This window comes from Emys orbicularis, chromosome 4 (genome assembly GCF_028017835.1).
Source record: "Emys orbicularis isolate rEmyOrb1 chromosome 4, rEmyOrb1.hap1, whole genome shotgun sequence".
In the NCBI taxonomy this organism is placed as follows: Eukaryota; Metazoa; Chordata; order Testudines; family Emydidae; genus Emys; species Emys orbicularis.
In genome coordinates, this window is record NC_088686.1 from 32,933,650 (window position 1) to 32,955,792 (window position 22,143).

The 22,143-nt window shown below is 41.9% G+C and overlaps 1 protein-coding gene across 2 annotated transcripts in view; it reads left to right on the forward strand.

The window, feature by feature from the left end:
- Positions 1–22,143, forward strand: part of TTC7B (tetratricopeptide repeat domain 7B) — a 324,581-nt gene that overhangs the window by 254,182 nt on the left and 48,256 nt on the right. For both annotated transcript variants that reach the window (XM_065403071.1, XM_065403072.1), the window contains one exon: positions 5,995–6,197. In XM_065403071.1, coding sequence (XP_065259143.1) covers positions 5,995–6,197 — 203 coding nt within the window. The remainder of the gene's footprint in view (positions 1–5,994; positions 6,198–22,143) is intronic.

Below are 22,143 nucleotides of genomic sequence, written 5' to 3' on the forward strand. Positions count from 1 at the left end.
TCCTGGATGCCTTATCGGCCAGAGCTTCCCTCCCACCGGACAGGTTCAAGACCCTGAAGGGGCTCATCGACACAGTCACAGGGTTTCCGGTGACAACAGCCAGAGCATGCCTCCAGCTCTTGGGTCATATGTTGAGGTGCACGTATGTGGTCCGTCACGCCAGAGTCAGGATGAGGCCCCTCCAGCTCTGGTTGGCCTCGGAGTTCTCCCAGACCAGGGACAGGATGGACAAAGTCCTCACAGTACCCGAACCAGTGATCGCCTCCCTACGGTGATTGTCCTCCCCGAGAAACATGCTCCAAGGGGTCCTGTTCAGGGCCCCGTCGCTGGAACTGGTGTCCGATGCGTCGGACCTGGGATGGGGGGCCCATGTGGGGAACGTTCAGACCTAAGGTCTGTTGTCGGCTCGGGATCTGACCCCCCACATAAACGTCAAGGAGCTCAGGGCAGTACGGCTGGTGTGCATGGCCTTCCACTCGCACCTGGAGGGCCGGTTGGTCAGGGTCCTCACGGACAACACGGCCTCGATGTTCTACATCAACGGGCCAGGCGGGGCCCGATCCTCTGCCGGGAAGCCCTCAGGCTGTGGGATTTTTGTGTAGCCCACGACATCTGCCTACAGGCCTTCCATCTGTGCCCCTTGTACTGTGCCATGGAGGTGCCACTCCAGGGGTCGTTGGGGCGCTCCCCTACAGATACTGCTAGGGGAAAAACTTCCGGCACTGGTGCACGTGGCGAGCACGCACACCTATTGTGGAATAGACATGAGCAACACATCTCGAAGAACACAGAAAAGGTAATTGTCTTTTATTCCTAAAAGATGAAGTAATGGTATTAATCAGAGAACACTGTGAGAGAAATGTTCATGTAAATTACCAGAATAGGCAAAAGATTAAATTCTGAACCTTAAGTGAGTGTTCACCCATCTCTTTCCCTGAACTTTCTGATTAATCACTCACTCTCATCAGTTTCCTTCAGACTTTCATGACTCCTGTCCTCTGTTGGTTCTCCTACCATTCTGGTTGTTTTTCAGTGTGCCTTTAGATGTGTCTTCCTCCTACTCTGTTCCTCTTATCACAGGTGTTTCCCAGGGCTCCATGTTTGATCAATGCCTCTTTTCCCTCAAATCTGTGTTTCTAGGTGACACCACCTACTCACATGACTTCATCAACCATCTCTACACCAGCAACTCTGAACCTTCCTCTCCATTTCTGATCTGTCTCTCTTTACTCAATGCTGCATCTCTTATTCTTACTCTGATATCTCTTCCTTGGATGGCTCATTGTCAACCTAAACTTAATATAACCAAAACCGAACTCATCACGCCCTTGTTTCTCTGGTGCTATTGACCTCACCAGTCCTCCGTTAGGCCTGGGTGTCGTTTTGATTCTGTCTTCTCTATAGAACTAAGTAGTTATGGGGTGAGAATATTGCCATAGATCAAAAGAAGGCAAAATATTGTCATAGATCAGAAACAGGAAGAAAGAGGATACAAAGAGTAGAAATAAATGGGCAATTTTAATCGTGGCTAAAGGTTAACAGCAGGTCCCATGTGATATATTAAGGATCTGGAAAGGGGGGTGAGTAATTAGGCTGCAAAATTTGGAGATGACAAAAAGTTATTCCAGTAGGTCAAGACCACAGAGAACTTCAGAGACCTAACTGAGCTAGGTGAGTGGGCAACACAATGGCAAATGAAATTCTGTATCAATAAATGCATGAAGGGAAACATTTAAACTACCCCTTCATCTCGTAGGGTTCTAAATTAAAATCAGTATAAACTCAGGAAAGGGGCCAGGTTGATAGTGGAAACAGCTCAATGAAGGCCTCTTAGTATGCCGCTGTATTCAGTAAAACAAACAAGATGGTAAGCTGCTAAAGGAATTGGATAGAGAATAGTATAATGCCATTATATAAAAACAATGGTGCAGCCTCTTCTGGAATGGTGTGTGCAGTACTGGTCACCCCATCTCAGAAGGGATACTGCAGAATTAGTGGGGGTTCAGTGAAGGGAGATCAGAATGATTAAGGGCTGGGAAAAACTCATATGTGATGAGAGATTGATAAACTTGGGAATGTGTAATCAGATTGTGGAGTTTACCACTATCAGATGTCATTGAAGCTAAGGATTTAGCAAGGTTCAAAAAGGGATTGGACCCAACAAAAAATATCAGATTTGTTATAAACAAAACTTTTGGAAAGGATATTAATTTTCATGATTCAGGGTGGATGAGATATAATGTGAGGGGCAGCAGATTGTTTCAGTCCTGCCCACTGTAGCATTCTTACACCTTCTCTCTCTGCATGTCCACTTACATTACATAAATTAGCTCTCCAGTTAAAATCATCCATCACATGAGGATATAGGTGATAGATGCTATTTTAAAGATTCAAGGTTACTTTTAACCTCATTAAGTAACAAAGAACTCTTTAAAAAGAGCAGTATAAATTTTTGGGGAAACTAGATTGTGTGGGCTCTTACACTGTGTTTATTCACTCTCTTTGTTAGATGCCTAGGAGCTATGGTTGTGATTGTTGTAAGTGGATAGACAGAGTAATGAGTACAAGAATTAATAAATTACAGGTGTTCAACCAACTGAAGACTTACATTCTCCTTTTCTTCTTTAAGTTGAATAGACTGAAGTAATATTAATTACACTGCTCTACAGCCAAAATGCTTCTGAAATAAATGTAGTCAAACTTTACTAATTCTGGGTCACTGAGAACGAAAATGATGCTTAACATTGTTGATTGGCTCTACTTGTGCAACAAATCTTCGCCAGTGGTTGAACAGGAAAAGGAAATCTATGCCTTTTGCAGTGCCAATGATTTGGAGAGAGCCAACAGATCATACCAGCAATTGTTACTTCTGCATGGTGCCTCCAGTTGGGAAAGGTGTGTCAAAGAAGAAAAAGTGGACTGTGCATTATCCAAACATTGCATCAGCTATACGCCCAGTACCCCACGGAGAAGGACTGCTGGTTCCTGATGCACCAGAATCATTCTCACTTGAGTCAGACGAGGAAGAGGATGAAACTTCTGGTCCTGAACCATCAATGTCACAGGACCCACATTTTTCTCCCATCCTCCTCCTCTGAACCACACCTCATAACACAAGGTGAACTGAATGACCTTGTCAGGGATTTGGAGCTACCCAAGAGTAAGGCAGAGCTGTTGGGCTCCAGACTACAGCAGTGGAATCTCCTGGCAGGTGATGTTAGGGTTTCCATGTTCCGTGACCGTCAAAAGGATCTTTTCCCATTCTTCTTCATGGAAGGTGATCTTGTAGCCTGCAACAACATCGATGGTGTGATGGCAGTCCTCAACATCGTTCACGATCCAGATGAATGGAGACTGTTCATTGATTCATCGAAGACGAGTCTTAAAGCTGTTTTACTGCATAATGGCAATGTTTTGCCATCAATTCCAGTTGGTCATGCAGTCCATAGGAAGGAAACCTATGACAACATGAAACAACTTTTGAGGTGCATAAACTATGACCAACATCAGTGGCAGCTTTGTGGCGATTTGAAGGTTGTTGCTCTCTTGCTTGGTCTGCAGACTGGATACACAAAGTACTGCTGTTTTCTCTGCTAATGGGATAGTCGTGCAAGAGATTCCCACTACATCAAGAAAGATTGGCCACTCCGACAATCATTGGAGCCTGGGAGGAAAAGTGTTCAGCATCCACCACTTGTTGAATCAAGGAAGATTTTGTTACCACCCTTACACATCAAGCTGGGTCTGATGAAGAACTTTGTCAAGGCCATTGACAAAACACAAGCAGCTTTCAAGTACCTCCGTGGAAAATTTCCAAGGTTAAGTGAAGCTAAGATAAAGGAAGGTGTCTTTGTTGGTCCTCAGATTCGTGAACTTCTTCGAGATGATGCATTTGACCATGCACTGCGTGGCAAGGAAAAGACGGCATGGAAAGCCTTCCAGTTAGTGGCAATACATTTTCTCGGAAACAACAAGGCAGACAACTACAGGTTGTTGGTGGAAAACCTCCTCAAGGCATACAAAAGCCTTGGTTGCAACATGTCACTAAAGATACATTTTTTGCACTCTCATCTAGATTTTTTTCCACCGAACTGCGGAGCAGTGAGCGACGAGCACGGCGAGCGATTTCACCAGGACATTGCAACAATGGAGAAACGCTATCAAGGCAAATGGAGCCCATCAATGCTTGCAGACTATTGCTGGACAGTGACAAGAGATGCTCCATTTAATGAATACAAGAGACAAGCCAAGAAGCGCCGAGTAGACACTGAATAGGACTAAACTATGTACATAATAGTTTTTTGCCTTTTGTTTCATAATAAATTTTATTTATATAACCCTTTTGCTGATTTTTAAAGTGTTACATAAACAGGACAGGTGAAATATTATCATGTAAAGCAACCATAAACACATGAAAAGACCTAGGTTTACAATTGATGATTAAAACTCTACTATCTACACAATATACATAGACATAAAATGTAAAAACTTAAATATCTTAGAAACAGTAGCCAATCAGTTGTTTTAATTGTCATATTTGAATTCAGCACATCAAAATACATAATAAATAGCACATTTTATCTCTGAAGCAGATGACTTCTCAAAAATTGTAGACCAGTGTTGTTTGTTTGATATAATTTTTTATCCCAAAAAAATGTGCCTTAAAATTGATTGTGGTACATCTCATCAACCTGAATTTATTTAAAGCCTCCTCCAAAGATCATTAAACTCCCTGAAAAGACTCCAGTTTACTTCAGTAGACATTGGATTGAGCTCTTAATGTCCCTACCCTTTTAAATGGGGTTGATGTATTACTCCAAATAATGTAGCGTGAGCATTGGCTTGAAGAGAAGAGATGTATCTGTAGTGCTTTTGACTTTTTAAACCCACATTAGTTGCTGTTTGCTATAAACTGTGCTATGGTAGCATCCAGAGGTCTCAATCACTATTTGTGGCCCACTTGTGCTATGCAAACATGGAAGGTAACAGTCCCTTGCTCATCCATCATTTTTAACCCCCCTCCTCCCAGTCGAAGGACAGACTTTGAGCTAATTGATCAACATAATGATAATGTTTAAGACTGAGGGAATGCCTGAAACAAAACACTTTTTTTCTAGCCATTAATTAATTAATTATTGAGCAACTTTTAGCTAGCCAACCCAACCTAAAGAAAAGTTCATTCTCAGGCCAGCCAGTTATTTATATCAGTTATGATATATTTTAAATTAATTGTTGCCAATATAATTCTACAGTTTTTAATGTTTACATAAAATTACTGGAAGGCTGAGTTAGATAACTTATTTTTCATATCTCACAAGCAGTTTCTCAGCAAATCAGAATGCTGAATAAGCCTGTGACTCAATTATGTTACGTTACCGAGAACCTTCTTTTTCTTATCAAATTTGTTTTTAAGAAGAAAAGGCTTAAATATACAGGATAATTTGGATCAGGTTGCCACGTACAGTGGTTGGGAACGTGAGCAGATGCCTCTTCCCTCAGCTTATGACTTGTAAAATCATGTCAATAACAAGCAGAAACTTTTCAGTCAGCTCAATAATTGGTGCCTTCCAGTCTGACACCTGAAACATGGGGACACAGTGGCTTTCTTTAATAGTGCCAGCGTATATGCTGATAGGTCTTTTAGAATCGCCAGTGTTTATTAAAAGTACCTGTTATTAAGGTTACTTTGTAGTACTAAAACATTTCTATTAAAAAGCTCTCAGCTGTCTGGAACAGCCATTGTAAAAAATTTAAGTATTCATGTTACAGATAGAAAAGCTGCTTATTTTCTAAAAGATTCATTTTGGGTACGGTTTATGTGGCAACTTCTTGTAGCTTCAGTTATGACCCTTCTTGAGTGAAATAACCTTATTCACTTGGCAGGAAATGAAAAAAAACTCAAGAAAATGTAACCGTTTTGCAATATTTTGGCATATTTTGATTAACCAGAGAAAAATACATTAATATATTTACTCTTTTTTTTTTCTCCTTCAGCTGAAGTCTATATAGGAATTGGGAAGCCTGCTGAAGCCACAGCATGTATCCAGGAAGCAGCTAACCTCTTTCCAATGTCACATAATGTCCTCTACATGAGAGGTCAAGTGGCTGAACTTCGAGGAAATATTGATGAAGCCAAACGCTGGTATGAAGAGGCCTTATCTATCAGTCCTACCCATGTAAAAAGTATGCAGAGACTGGTAAGTCTTGAGTCCAAATGGATAAACATTTTAACTTCAAGTTGGGCTACTCTGTTTTGGGGGCCTTATTGCATTGATATTATGGTGACCCAATTTTGGGGTGTTTATAACTCATTTAAATTTATATTTGACCTAAATTATTAATATCCTGGCTGAGGTGCAGTTTAAAAAAAAAAATCAGTTGCTTGTAAGTTGGAGTCAAAGAAAGGGTACTGCTTTTGCCATTTTCATGTGAATTTTGCACTCACGCTAACAAAAATGGCTTAGTTTTGCAGATTTAGATCACAATATGAATGGTCTGTTTTGAGAAGAATGAATAGCTGAGCTTGACTATATCTGAATAGAGGCTACTGTGTATAGTCTAGATCTCATCTTCTTTTTTGTAAATCCACTGTGTTCCATGCTACATATCACATGCATAAAATTCCCAATGATTTAAATGGGACCCATATTATTATGTTCAGTGAGAAATGTACATGATGAGAGGTATTTTTAAAGTCATTGGAATATCAAGTTTTAGCATAAATTTTCAAATAAAGAATAATATACAAATTCTAGACAAAAGGCAGAAGTTCTATTATCTTTAAAAGGTCAGTTATTAGAAGAGTGGAGGTGAAATGATTCCATTCACACTGTCAGAATTAGAAGGTGAATTCTATTTTTTGACTAAAAATACATCAGTGGATATGACTAAAATTGCCAAAACCAGTGAGTGTGAAATTCACCTAGGTACAGAGAACCAGTGCAAGGTTCTGCACCACTGTGAGGTTGCATGGGTGGAGTAGCCATATGTGAGTTTCTTCCCTTCTGTGTCCTTTGGGAGGTGAGGCAGGATCTGGATGTGTTAATATGAATGGGTTTTGGGGAAAAGGATAGAAGAGTCGCTGTTCCAATTCATAGGCTGGAATAGCAACTCTGAAACCTGTTTCCAGGATAAGAATTTAATTCTGTCCAGTTAAGCAGAAAGGAGGGTGAATTCCACCGTAAGGGTAAATGTGTTACCTCATAAAATACAGAAATAGGTTTTTGTTGTTGTTGTTGTTGTTTTTAAACTATCTGAAAATTGATTCATCTTTACCTTACCTGGTGAGTTCGAATTACATAGCTCCCTTGCAATGGTTGACAGTGTCAATAGCAACTAAAACATTACTGGAAAACACTGCCTGCTTTATTTTAGGTGCTTGTGATGTCAGCTTGTGATGCTTCCTAAAAACACTTGCATTTCACCTTTAGCAGATTTTTTAAAAGATTATATTTGAACTCTGATCTGGTTGATTAGATTTTTGATTAACAGTATTGGACTGTTAAACTGTTCTCTCCTTATTGTGCTAGGAAGATGTTTTTAAAAATTCAGATTCCCTTTGCTGCACAGCAGAACAGCTGCAAACATCTTCTCAGACCTGACCTTTTTATTCAAAAGGATAAGCTAGTTTCTGCCTAGGTGCTTATGAATTATTCAGAGAGGTATTTCTCATGTACCGTAAGGGGGAACATATGAGACAAAAGATCAAATAGGAACATAGCAGAGAGAAACTTTTATGTTTCACTTTTCAGCTTTTCAAGATACTTGAGCCTATTCACAAATGCCAAAAGGTTCTCTTTTTGAAGGAAGCATATGGTAGACCAAAAACAGTGTAGTTAAATAAAAGTTAGAGCTGTATATTATGTTTTCTGCATTATTTTATTTTGAATCCACTTTAAATAAATGTTCTTTACAAACAAAATGCTGTGCAGAATGAATGAGGCATTAGATTTCTTACACAGTTTGCAAGATGAAATATTTCACACTTATTTCTAGTCTTTTACAGCCAAAGTTTCTTTATTTTGAGCTTTTGTATCTAAGTGGTTTGAGATGTTTGAGTGCTGACTGGAGAACAGTCCATTGCATTTCAGTGAATTTACCAGCCCCTTAAGTGTTTTTTCTTTTTAAAATATGTTTGTAAAAATCTTGTTTATTACTTTGGATCTCTTGTCTTGTTTAAATCAAATCTCAACTGTGTACTTAATGGGGTCAATATAGAGACCAAAATTTGGATGTATGCTTGTGAATTTTAGGGGGGGAAAGTATGTCAATAATACTTTAAGCACAGGGTTGTCTGTATAACTTCATAGAACAAGGAAGCTACATGACACAGAATGATTCATAGATTCCAAGGCCAGAAGAGATTACTGTGATCATCTAGTCCAGTGTTTCTCAAACTTTTGTATTGCTGACCCCTTTCACACAGCAAACCTATGAGTGCAACCCCCCTTATAAATCAAAAACACTTTTTTTTAATTTAACACTGTTTTAAATGCTGGAGGCAAAGCGGGGTTTGGGGGTGGAGGCTGACAGCTCGCGACCCCCCCATGTAATAACCTTGTGACGCCCTGAGGGGTCATGACCCCCAATTTGAGAACCCCTGATCTAGTCTGACCTCCTGTATAATAAAGGCCTTAGAACTTCCCCAAAATAATTCCTAGAGTATATCTTTTAGAAAAACATCCAATCTTGATTTAAAAATTGTCAGTGATGGAGAATTCACCATGACCCTTGGTAAGTTCTAATGGTTAATTACTCTCGCTATTAAATATTTACACCTTATTCCAGTCTGAATTTCTGTAGCTTCAATTTCCATCCATTGGATCGTGTTATACCTTTCTCTGCTTGACTGAAGAGCCCATTACTAAACATTTGTTCCCCACATAGATACTTATAAACCATGAGCAAGTCATCCCTTACCCTTCTCTTTGTTCGCTCTTCTCTGAACCACCTCCAATTTATTAATATTGTTCTTGAATTGTGGGCACCAGAACTGGACACAGTATTCTAGCAGCACTCACACTAGTGTCAAATATAAAGGTAGAATATCCTCTCTATTCCTACTCAAGATTTCCCTCTTAATGCAGTCCTTGGATGGATAAGCTCTCTTGGCAACAGCATTGCAGTGGGAGCTCATGTTCAGCTGATTATCTCCTACCACCTTCAAATAGTTTTCAGAGTCACTGCTTCCCAAGATAGTCCCCCATCAAGTATGGCCTACATTCTTTGTTCCTAGATGTAGACATTTACATTTGACCATATTAAAACATATTGTTTGCTTGGCCCTAGCTTACCGAACTGTGCAGATTACTTGAAATCAGTGACCTATCCTCTTCATCATTTACATTGACCATTCTCCTGATTTTTGAGGCATCTGCAAACTTTATCAGTGATGATTTTATGTTTTCCAGGTCATTGATAAAAATGTTAAATAGTGTAGGGCCAAGAACCTATCCTTGCAGGATCCCCTTGGAAACACATCTGTTCAATAGTAATTCCCCATTTAAAATCACATGTTGAGACCTATCAGTCAGTCAGCTTTTAATCCATGTAATGTGTGCCATGTTAATTTTATATCTTTCTAGTTTTTTAATCAAACTGTCATGCAGTACTCAGTCAGATGCCTTAAGAAGTCATCTACATTATCACTGATGTTGGAAAAACATATGTCGCTCGGTGGTGTGAAAAAAAACCACACACCCTTAGATTTCCCCTTGTGTCCCTTTGCTTCCTTTATCAATTTTCTACAGTTCAGGGCTTCCAATTTATGTTCATTACTATCAATTTCTCCAGTCTTCCATTTGTTATATAGTAATTTTTATTTTTTATAGTTGCCTTCATTCCCCCTTTAAACCAGGTCAGTTTTTTAACCAATATGGCCTTCTTTCTCTGTTGTAGTATTATGGCTTTTGGGGGCATCTTCAACAATTTCAAATTATCATTCATATTTTTCTGATAAAATTCTTCCTCCCAGTCGATCTGGCTCCTAATTGTTTTCAGTTTTGTGAAACTGTTCCTATTAAAGTATATATATCCCTGGTCTGGCTTTATTCTGTTTGCTCATTATAAATGTGTTGAAGTCATGATCATTTGTACTTAAATTACCATTAATTTTTAGCTCTGTGATCAGTTCCTCTTCATCTGTCAAGATGAGGTCTAATATAAAATTCCCCTCATGTTGGATGCAACACTTTCTGAGTTAGGAAATTTGTCATCTATAACATGGAGGAATTCCGAGATGTTTTAGTACTAGCAACATGATACCTCCAGCATGTGTCACTCAAATTGAAGTCTCCCATGATCACACAGACTTTTTTCCTGCACATTATAGATGGGTGCATAAGGAGCTGGTCATCCTGTTCCCTAGTGTGACTTCATGGTCTTTAGCAGATATCAACTGTTACCCCATCTTTTGCTTTACCTGTTAGGACATTGATCCATAAGCATTCAGGATCATTTTCATTGAAGTAATCAGTGACTTGAAAATAGGTAATGCCAATTTTTACATAGTGTCATTCCTCCTCCTGTTTTGCCTGCTCAGTCCTTCCTAAATAGGTTATAACCATTGATTTTAACATTCCAATCATGGGAATCATCCTATCAGGTTTCACTAATACCAACTAGATCAAATTTATGCTTGTAAATGACAAATTCTAATTTCTCTTGTTTGTTACCCAGGCTCCTAGCATTGATACATAAGCAAGTCAAGAATTTTGTCATGTCCTTCAGTTCCTTGATTAATTTTGTTCTCAACATCTCAATTTTGTGCTAATTGAATGCTCATATCTTTCATCTTTTTACCCTCCTCTTTTTTATTAGTTTAATGCTCTCCTGACTATTCTAGTCAGCCTATTCCGGAGAAGATTGATTCCTCTTTTAATGAGGTGAAGGTCATCCAAAGTATGTAGAACCCCTTTCCTCATAAAAGGTGGACCAATGTTTCCCAAAACCAAAATCCTCAATCCTATACCGCTTACCTAGCTAGCGGTTCACTTCCAGAGTCTTCTGCCTTGTTTTGTTCATGGGACAAGAAGGGTCTCCACCACTCCGGTCGGCGGGGAGGGAAGGAAGAGGACTGCCCTGCAGGGCGCTCTGGTCCTCCGTGCCGCCGCCCCCTACAGGGCGGCTGGAGCAGAACCAAAAAAAAAAAAAGGGGGCGGCCATGCCGCCCTAGGATTGGGCAGAATGCCGCCTCCAACAATCTGCCGCCCCAAGCACCAGCTTGCTCAGCTGGTGCCTGGAGCCGGCCCTGGTCGGTGAGATGTCCCACAGTACAGTGTCATTAATGCCGATATGAAACACCACGAATTGATCCTTTCTAATTGAGAGCTTTCTAATTTTGGAGTGATGTCTCATGTCTTAGCTCCTGTTGTTCATCTGTCCCTTTCAGAATGTTCTTTTGAGTCTTCTGAGTATCAAATCCCCAATGTGGTGATTTCTCATGTGTGCATACTCACAACTCAACATTTTTGTCCTTTTTTTGTCTATTAGTTATACGTGTGCTAGAGAGATGTTTAGGCCCAACAGCAATGACATAGCAGTAACAGCACTGTGCGGGCACCAACATCCCTGCAAGAGCAGTTGGTATTTCTAAGTTGTGATTACTGTGCTTAGATTTCGGATCTGCCTCGCAATTTTAGGAACTGTAATTATATGAAAGGATATGTCTCAGGCCTGTTGATTTTTTTTATCTTTAATTCTAATTTTTTTTAATTTGCCTTTCTTATTTAATTTGACTTTCTAGTGACTTCTAGAAAGCAGTAGTAAAATGCTCTGCTATTTTGAATATATCAGTTACAGAATACAGTAATAGAGCTCAGGTTGGTTAAATAACAGTTGCATTTTTTGCATAGAATGTCCAACATATATTCAGAGCACGTTAATCTTAAATTCTAAAGAGGATGGCAAAATGTGTATTAAGGTAAATCAAACATAGCAATTTCATTTGTTTTCATTGTTTTACATTAAAAATGATCACTCGCATAAGAAATCAAAGTTACATAAAAATGCAGGGGAAGATATATATATTTATAGATATCGATATAGATAGATATAAAAAACACATACTGAACCACAAATTTTAGGGTTTGTTGATGGCTCTGAGAGTTCCCTTGCCCTCCTGCCTATTCACTCACTACTCTGTCCGCCCCCTCCCCCCCCCCCCCAAGAGAATTCCTTGAAATGGCTATTAACAAAAATAATATGGAGGGTCATACTGAATACTAAAAACAGGAATTCATTCAAGTTTCTGAGTAAGGCCTGTTTGCATTAATATTTTGTCTGACACTGCACCTAATCATAATACAATTTCAAAGAAGTATATTAAGATTTAAACTGATGTTAATGAGTTCCTGAGGCTGACAATTTATAGATCTGGTTTTCTTCGTAATATTTTGTCTGGGTGGACAGAGTAGAACTGCCAAATAAAGTGAGCAAAATATCTGCACAAATGGTATAGTTTATATTGCTTGTTATGGCAGCATTTTGCATTTTCTCATCCATCTGTTTAATCAGCTTATATCGATAAATAAGCAATAACAATTATGTGTTTTAAGCAAAAATGACTGGATCCAGTTACTCTACTCTTCAGTAGAAGCTGTGTTTTTGAACAAGAGTATATAGGGGACTACTCCTGTGAAGTGCTGAATACCATCCAGATCCTGTTGAAGATGCTGAGTACTTCACAGGACTGGACTATGGTACCATGTTACCTTTTTCTCACAGTAAGTTTGGTTTTAGGTAGTCTCACTAGAATTATTTTGTCGTTATAGATGTTACTATTTTACAAGTATGGCTATGTTTTCATCCAGATTCAGCCTTTTTTCTGTCTCTGGCTAAAGCTGGCATCACATTATCCAGCCACAGGATGTAACCTATGGTCTGTCCCCAGTAGGGTTGCCAACTTTCTAATTGCACAAACCCAAAAACCCTTGCCCCGCCCCTTCCTTGAGGCCAAGCCCCTGCCCCTTCTCCAGGGCCCCATCCCAGGCTCACGCCATCCTCCCTCCCTCTGTCACTCGCTCTCCTCCACCCTCACTCACTTTCACCGGGCTGGGGGTAGGGGGTTGGGGTGTGGCAGGGGGTGAGGGCTCTGGCTGTGGGTGCAGGCTCTGGGGTGTGGCCAAAAATGAGGGGTTCAGGGTGTCGGACGGAGCTCCAGGCTGGGGCAGAGGGCTGAGATGCAGGAGGGGGGGTGAGGGCTGGGGTTGGGGTGGGGCTGGGAATGATGGGTTTGGGGTGCAGGAGGGGGCTCGGCACTGGGGCAGGGGGTTGAGGTGTAGGCTCCGGAAGGGGGTTCAGGGTGCAGGCTCTGGGAAGGAGTTTGGGTGTGGGAGGGGGCTCAGGGCTGGGGTGCAGAAGAGGGTGAGGGGTGCAGGCTCTGGCCAGGCGGCGCTTACCTCAGGCAGCTCCCGGAAGCAACCAGCATGTCCGGCTCCTAGGCAGAGGGGCCAGGTAGCTCCGCACACTGCCCCTGACCGCAGGCACGCCTGCAGCGCCCAATGGGAGCTACGGAGTCAGCGCTCGGGACGGGGGCAACGCGCAGAGATCCCCTGTGCCTAGGAGCCGGACATGCCGGTCACTTCCGGGAGCTGTGTGGAGCCAGGGCAGGTAGGGAGCCTGCCTTAGCCCCGCTGTGTTGCTGACCAGACTTTTAGTGGCCTATTAAAATCTCCCAGATTGCTTTCAATAGTCATCATGGAGATCGAGGCCGATTCCAGTAGCAATCACTGCACGAAGGATTCATGCTAACATATAATGGTGGTACATAAACTCTGTGTGTGTTGAACCTTTGTCACATGGCTCACTAATGCAAACCAACTACAGTACCTTATAGTCTCCCTGATTGTAGGCCCTCTTTATTGTTGTTTTTATGTTGGGCACCTTTCATTCAGTGCAAGGCCTTCCAATTCACCACAGTTATCTGACCATCTTAGAACTTCTTGATGCAGGGGCTAATCTATCCAAGAAACTACTGTACATCAAGACTTTTGGCAGATAGAAGTCTGCGGTATTTCCATATGTATTTATTAAAAGGTATGGTTTGGTGGAGGGGTTAAGTTCCCACCCATAGAAACTGTACTCAGCCTATAGCAAGCAATCTCTTCCTAGATGGCTGTAAAAGTTGACTGCCCACTAGTGTGTGTACAAATACTGGATGTGCTTCACCCTCTCTCCTGCAGACTAGTAGCATCTGTTCCAAGCCCTGCCCACTCAGTGTCAAGAACTTGGATCTCACATGTAACTGCAACACTTCAGCTCCAGACCATTAGGTTGGGCTACAGGCTGTGTCACTTTTTTAATAAACCCATAATTCTCATCTCATGAGAATGATGCTCTAATATGGATGCAGATGATAGCATTTGAAAACATCTCCTTTTCTTTTGTAAACCTAATGTGCCTATTTTCTGATGGTGGAATGCATTTTATTCCTGGGGGAATTCTGCATCAAAAAATTAAAAATTCTGCAAATTTTATTTGTCTAAATAACACAATATAATCATGCTATTTTCAGTTATTTTGGTAATTCATTTCAAAATAGCTGTCAGCAAGTATGTCAGACAACAAAAAAGATTCAGGAAATGTTTTTTGACAAATAGATTCCTTACTGGGTGTGTTAATACAGAACTTTAAGTAATAATTCATTTAAACTACAATATGTTTGTATTGAAACGTATTTTCCGCACCCCTCAGAAGCAGTGCAAAGGCTTAGTGAGGTCAGGGGTAATGGAGGAGCTGAGGGAGAGAGAAGTAATTGCTGGAAGGCGCCTCGGAGTGAACCTGGAGGGTTGTTGGGTGTGGGTGGGAGAAGTAGGGAACAGTTTTTTGGGATGGGAGGGATTGTTAGGGAGTTGGGGAGCCTCCCCCATGCAGACCCTGGCTGACCCCTAGCCTCTCCCATTAAGTAAGGTGCACATGCTCATGTCCCTGCACTCCCACTCAGCCACACCCTACCACCCATCCCCATGTGGCCCTGCACCCCAACTGCCGTTCAGCCCTTGGCTCAATGCTGTCACCCCACTAGCTCCTATGCCCCTGCCCCAGTCTGTCCCTCACCACTAGCCCTTCTGAATCCCAGTCTATGTGACCCCCAGCAGCCCTGCTGTCTGTCGTCCTCGTCCCCCCCCCCCATATCCTTCCTGTGCCTCCTCACCTAGCCCAATGGGCAGGGCTCTGTGAGGAATGAAGCCTCTTCTCCTCCCTCTCCGCAGCTGGCTGCTCCGGCCTGTGATGTGCCTGTCCTCTCTTCTGGTGCCACAGCAGCCCCTGGTGGGCAAAAGGTGTAATTGCAGCGCCTATCTGGCAGAATGTATTTTCGGGGGGAAGGGGTATCTGCGGGAGGACATGAATTCTGCTTGTATGCAGTGGCGCAGAATTCCCCCAGAAGTAGTATTTGCGAATGCTGGCTGGAGAAGGGGGTAAAAGAATTATAGGTGGGTAAAATGTAGACAGAATTGTCTTCTTATATGTGACTACAGCATTATTTGTTCTTCTTTTGTTTGAGTTTAAAGAAATTAAATATGCTGTCACAATGCCAATGAAAACAGGTTCTGTTTATTACTAGTTAATGATCTTTGCTTTCTTTTGTGTCTAGAGACTTCACTGTTAGTTTTTAGAGTCTCTCTTTTGTGGAGTAGAATGTATTTTATTTCATTAGACTAAATTGATAGATACAGCACATAAAAATAATTCCTCACAAATGATTAGAAGAATGTTGAAGTAAAATATACTTTTTTAAATTTGCACTGTGAAATAGTCAGAGCTAAAGATGCCCTGAACCCAACCATGTGTCCGAACACCTCTGAAATTTAGGGAAGCTCATATTATGATCAGAATGTTACTGTTGGTCCCTTTCTCCATCATGGGTCAAACCAGTGCTCTGGAGTTGAATACTCCTAAAGTTTGGAGAAATTTGGACCCAGATCCAAATTGGACAGAAGTTTGTGTCAAGTACAAATTACAGATTATATTTCCATATTATAATTGCAGCATGAAAAAATAGAATGATAGGTTGTTTTAATACTGTTCTTACTGTGATTCTTCTTTAAAAAATAAAATAGTTCATATAGCATCAACAGTGTATAGGTGATGCCCAGGAAGGTATGAAGGCAGGGTCCTAGACTTAAGTAGCTGACAATCATGGGTAATTCAGCAATCCATATTGAATTTTTTGAGGTGGGGAAGAATGTCAAGGTTTTCAAACATCTTGTGCAATCCTAGAATTTATAGGCCCCTTGTAATGTATGTGTTTGAAAGAGGGACTTGGTGGTTAGGCAGACTGGCTTCCAGGAATAGAGACTTGTATGGAAGAAAGCTCACAGCTAACAAAAGAAGGACACAGGAACAGTTGTCAGGTAGTTTGGGTGTAGCGGAAGCCAGGTTTTTGAAGGTCTTAGACAATAAGGGCGACAAGTTTGAAGCAGAAAGACAATGGGTGAGAAGACTCCAACCACTGGATCCTGTTGTTCCTTTTTCTGCTAGACCCAAAAAGCCATCTACTATCAGAAATCTCTTCCCCATGTGCTTACTTATACAGTGTGATCAAATTGCTTCTTAAGCTTCTTTTGGACAAACTAAATAGATTGAGCTTCTTGAGCCTGTCATGTCCCAGACCTTGAATCGTTCTGGTAGCCTGTTTTTAACTCCTTAGAAAAGTTTCAAGCTTCTTTCTGAACTGTGTGGATGCCAAAACTGAACACAGTATTCCAGTAATGGTCTCACTAATGCTGTATACAGATGTAATACCACTTCCTTACACCTACTTGATATTCCCCTTCTTATGCATCCAAGGATTGTGTTCGCCCTCTTAGCGGTAATTGTAAATAACCAGCTTAACATGAGCTCCCAGTACAATACTCTAGCTACGTCTTTTTCAGTGTTACTGCTTTCCAGGATCCAGTCCCCCAGCTTATAAATGTTACCTACATTCTCTGTTCCTAGATTTATGACCTTGTATTTGGCTATATTAAAATGAGCCTCTCTTGCCAAGCATTCCAGCTCTGTCTGTAAAAAAGTGACTTGTCCCCATTATTAGTTACCATTCCACTAATTTTTGTGTCATCGGCAAATGTAACTAGTAATCACTTTATCAATAATCTGGAAGAAAATAAAGATATTTAATGGCAGTTAGCCGAGAACAGACCCCGGCTGGACCTCACTAGAAACACTTCCATTGGATGATGAATCCCCATTTACAGTTACTTTTGAGATATTAGTTAAGCAGTTTTTAATCTACTTCATATGGGCTAGATTGGTTTTGACATTTCAAGGCCTAAGTAGTAAAGTATCCAAGATGTGAACTACATGGACATTGATAAACAGCATGGGGACGTCACACCATGCACCAACAGTGCTTAAGGACAAGTGCAAGTCGTATGTCAATATCTATACATCTAAAATTATTTAAATAACTTGAAATATTGAACCAAAACCAGCAGTGACATTTTAAGTTAAACCTCTGTACTAATCATGAGTCTTAAACATGATTCTCACTTTGCTTAAGTGTTACATACATTTGTTATGTGTTTGTCACCTGGCTGTTTTTGCTTAAAGTAGTTTCCTTTAGATAATTTCCTCCATTCTCCCCTCTTTTGACCATCACCTGCAGGTTTCTGCATCACTGCTGCTTTCCTGTTTTTGTAGATCTGCCTCCCTTGAGAAAGGAGAAACAAGGTTTTTATATTTCACAGTCAGAGCAGCACCATAGAAAAGTAGCTGTTACTTTTCTGACTCATTTGGGAAGTAGGTCATCATCCAGTGATGGCTGGGAGTGTACAGAGCTCTTCACATCACTGTCCAGAAAATAAAACCTATGCATTCCCTCTAGGACCTGATAAGTTTATAGCCAAAAAACAGCTTTTATTTTAAATAATTTGACCACCCTGCATAAATCAGTATATTGTAATAATGCACTTTTACAGTGCTTTTCATCCAAAAACGTTTTGCAAACATTAATTAATCCTTATAACACCCTCTAGTTCAGGGGTGGCCAACCTGAGCCTGAGAAGGAGCCAGAATTTACCAGTGTACGTTGCCAGAGAGCCACCATAATATATCAGTAGCTCCCCATAAGCTCCCCCTCTGCTCCCAGCACCACCCACCCACCAGCAGCCCCGCCAATCAGCGCCTCCTCTTCCCTCCCCATCAGCAGTTTTGTGGCATGCAGGAGGCTCTGGGGGGAGGGGAGGAGCCAGGGCACGGCAGGCTCAGGGGAGGGGGGGAAGGGGTGGAGCGGGGGCAGGGCCTGTGGCAGAGCCAGGGGTTGAGCAGTGAGCATCCCCCGGCATATTGGAAAGTTGGTGCCTGTAGCTCCAGCCCCAGAGTCAGTGCCTATGCAAGGAGCCACATATTAACTTCTGAAGAGCCGCAGGTAGCTCCGAAGCCACAGGTTCATAGAATCATAGAATATCAGGGTTGGAAGGGACCTCAGGAGGTCATCTAGTCCAACCCCCTGCTCAAAGCAGGACCGATCCCCAACTAAATCATCCCAGCCAGGGCTCTGTCAAGCCTGACCTTAAAAACTTCTAAGGAAGGAGATTCTACCACCTCCCTAGGTAACCCATTCCAGTGCTTCACCACCCTCGTAGTGAAAAAGTTTTTCCTAATATCCAACCTAAACCTCCCCCACTACAACTTGAGACCATTACTCCTTGTTCTGTCATCTGCTACCACTGAGAACAATCTAGATCCATCCTCTTTGGAACCCCCTTTCAGGTAGTTGAAAGCAGCTATCATATCCCCCCCCCCCATTCTTCTCTTCTGCAGACTAAACAATTCCAGTTCCCTCAGCCTCTCCTCATAAGTCATGTGCTCCAGCCCCCTAATCAGATTTGTTGCCCTCCGCTGCACTCTTTCCAATTTTTCCACATCTTTCTTGTAGTGTGGGGCCCAAAACTGGACACAGTACTCCAGATGAGGCCTCACCAATGTCGAATAGAGGGGAATGATCACATCCCTCAATCTGCTGGCAATGCCCCTACTTATACAGCCCAAAATGCCGTTAGCCTTCTTGGCAACAAGGGCATACTCTTGACTCATATCCAGCTTCTCGTCCACTGTAAACCCTAGGTCCTTTTCTGCAGAACTGCTGCCAAGCCATTCGGTCCCTAGTCTGTAGCAGTGCATGGGATTCTTCCGTCTAAGTGCAGGACTCTGCACTTGTCCTTGTTGAACCTCCTCATATTTCTTTTAGCCCAATCCTCTAATTTGTCTAGGCCCCTCTGTATCCTATCTCTACCCTCCAGCATATGTACCACTCCTCCCAGTTTAGTGTCATCTGCAAACTTGCTGAGGGTGCAGTTCACACCATCCTCCAGATCATTAATTAAGATATTGAACAAAACCGGCCCCAGGACCGACCCTTGGGGCGCTCCGCTTGATACCGGCTGCCAACTAGACATGGAGCCATTGATCACTACCCGTTGAGCCCGATGATTTAGCCAGCTTTCTATCCACCTTAGTCCATTCATCCAGCCCATACTTCTTTAACTTGCTGGCAAGAATGCTGTGGGAGACCGTATCAAAAGCTTTGCTAAAGTCAAGGAATAACACGTCCATTGCTTTCCCCTCATCCACAGAGCCAGGTTGGCCACCTCTGCTCTAGTTAATCCTTCCAACAGCCCAGTTTCAGGGATGGGGAAATTGAAACAGAGAGAGGGTGAAGTGACTAGCCCAAGATCACTTGCTTAAGGAACTTACTTTAAAAAATAGTTTTCAAAAGGGTGGTGTTTTTTCCACTGGAACAAATATGTTAAAGCTGCCTATAGTTATAGCTAAGCTTAGCTACTGTAATTAAATAAGATTTCTGTAAATTAATTTCATGCCCTTTATCATTGGATTCCAGATGTAGTGTTGTTTATTTGTTTCCCACTACATTAACTATTATTATTTCAAAACCAAAAAATTTTAGACTGGAGATAAGGTTGAGGGTATTGTGATGGGTTCCCCCCGGTGTGCCACCTGGAACTGGGGTACCACTGAGCCCCCCAACCCACCAGCCTGGGCTCCCTCTCTCACTGTGGGGCTGTGATAAGTTGCCACGCTCTCCAAGCTTGCTCTTTCACCAGCATACACACAGGTAGAGACACACCCAGCTGCAGAACTTACAGGCTGCTGTGATCCGCTCTGCATGGGGAGGCTACAGCTAAGGAACTGCCCAGCTGCTCAAGAGCACACCCCCCTCTGGAGTGTAAACCCAAAATTATACCGTCTTGTGCTGCACAGAGAGCTGTACAGCGTAAACTCATGAAATTCGCCTTCTCTCTCAATGTGGAGAGAGAATATGCAACAGCTTTTTGCCCCAAGTTGTAACTCCCACACTGGTTTGTGATAAAGCAAATTTATTAACTACAAAAGATAGATTTTAAGTGATTGTAAGGGATAGCAAACAGATCAAAGCAGGTTACCTAGCAAATAAACAAAAATGCAATCTAAGCTTAATATACTAAAGAGATTGGATATGAGTAGCAAATTCTCACCTTAAATGATGATTTAAGCCAGCTGCAGGCTCTTAAAGGGCAAGCTGCATTTGCTTGCAGCTTAAAACCCCAGGTATTCCTTTCACAGGCTAGAAATGTCTCTAGCCTGGGTCCAGCACTTCCTGCCAGTTCAGTCCTTGTTCCTCAGGTGTTTCCAAGAGTCTCCTTTAGGCAGGGAGTCAGTGAAGAACCATGATGATGTCACTCCCCTGCCTTAAATAGCTTTTGCATATGGGGGGGAACAGGGCTGTCCTTAGGATTTATGGCGCCCTACGCAGTATTATTAAACTGGTGCCCCTATGCCTGACGGCAGCCCGGGCTCGCAGCCTGCGGGGGATGAGCCAGCAAAGATACCGAGCCGCTCGGCCCACCTCACGGTGGCGGAGAGTCACAGTATCCCTGCAGAGAGCCCTGTATCCTCTCCCTCACACAGAATGTGCGGCACCGGCGCATTTGGCTCTGTAAATACGGTCCCTGGCTACGGACACTGCAGCGCGCGCTGGGTATGCGGGAGCCAACCCGCTCTTACTTGCTGTCATGGGCAGTGGGTGATGCTGCCGCTTGGGGAGGTTAGCTCCCCAGCCCACCTCTTCTGCCTGTGGCCCCACCTATATTCCACCCCGCTCTGCCCCAGGCCCTGCCCCCACTCTGCCCAGGCCCCACCCCTCTCCACTGTCTCCCTCCTCCCACTCCCTGCTTACCCCCTTCCAGCCAAATCTCTGAACCAAAACGAAGCAAATGACATTAGAAAGAAATTGAAGAAGAGTGGGTTTTTTTCAAAAGATAATGGAGCATGTTTTCCACTGTGTGTCAGAAGGTGAAGACTGGACATGCAGAAGGTACCTAATTAAAAGCACTAAATTTAGGAATAAAAAATGTCAGTCACAGGTATTTTGATATACCCTGAAGTTTGTCAGAGATTTATTTGCAAAAACTTTGTAGTAAGGGCAAGTCAGCTGTCCTGCTGAATACAACATTAAATATTATGGAATACATAATGCAGCTCTTCTCTGTTTTAAATTTTCTTAATCAGTATTTCTAAGCTGATTTTATATTTTAAATGTTCTCTTAAGCCTTCATAAAGTAATAATTCCAGATTACTACATATTTAACTCATTGAAACAAAGACATTATTTTAAATTAATCAGTCACAGAGGTTTAGTGTGTTCATAACAATGTTCATTGCTTTTAGAAAAAGGGAACACTAATTTACTGTGTGTGATCTCCATAACAACAGACATATTTATGAAATTTCACCAACTTTAAAAAATATGTTTCCAAAGATTTTAGGCATAATAAAGGATTTTATATCTCACTCAGGTACTGATTTTGCTGGAGGGTTCTCTTAAAACTAGTTCATCAAATAGTCAGAAGTAAAGAAAAGGAAACTCGTTTGTCCAGCTATCTGGGAGGAAAGGGGTGTTGTCCCTTTAAGAGCTAGCCTCTCTTCGGCAGCAGGGTGAAGGGAGAAAGAGATGGACAGGAAGACTTTGGAAACAAGTTTTTTGTACTATAATAATTAAAATTAAGATGTGTATTTTAGATAAGAGTGGTCTTTTGAAGGATTTATTTAAAAAAACTATGTCTGGAGATCCAAGCATTTAAGGCTAAAGATGAATACTCAGATTGTGGATCTAAAATCTATGCAAGGATTTTTTAGAGATGTGAT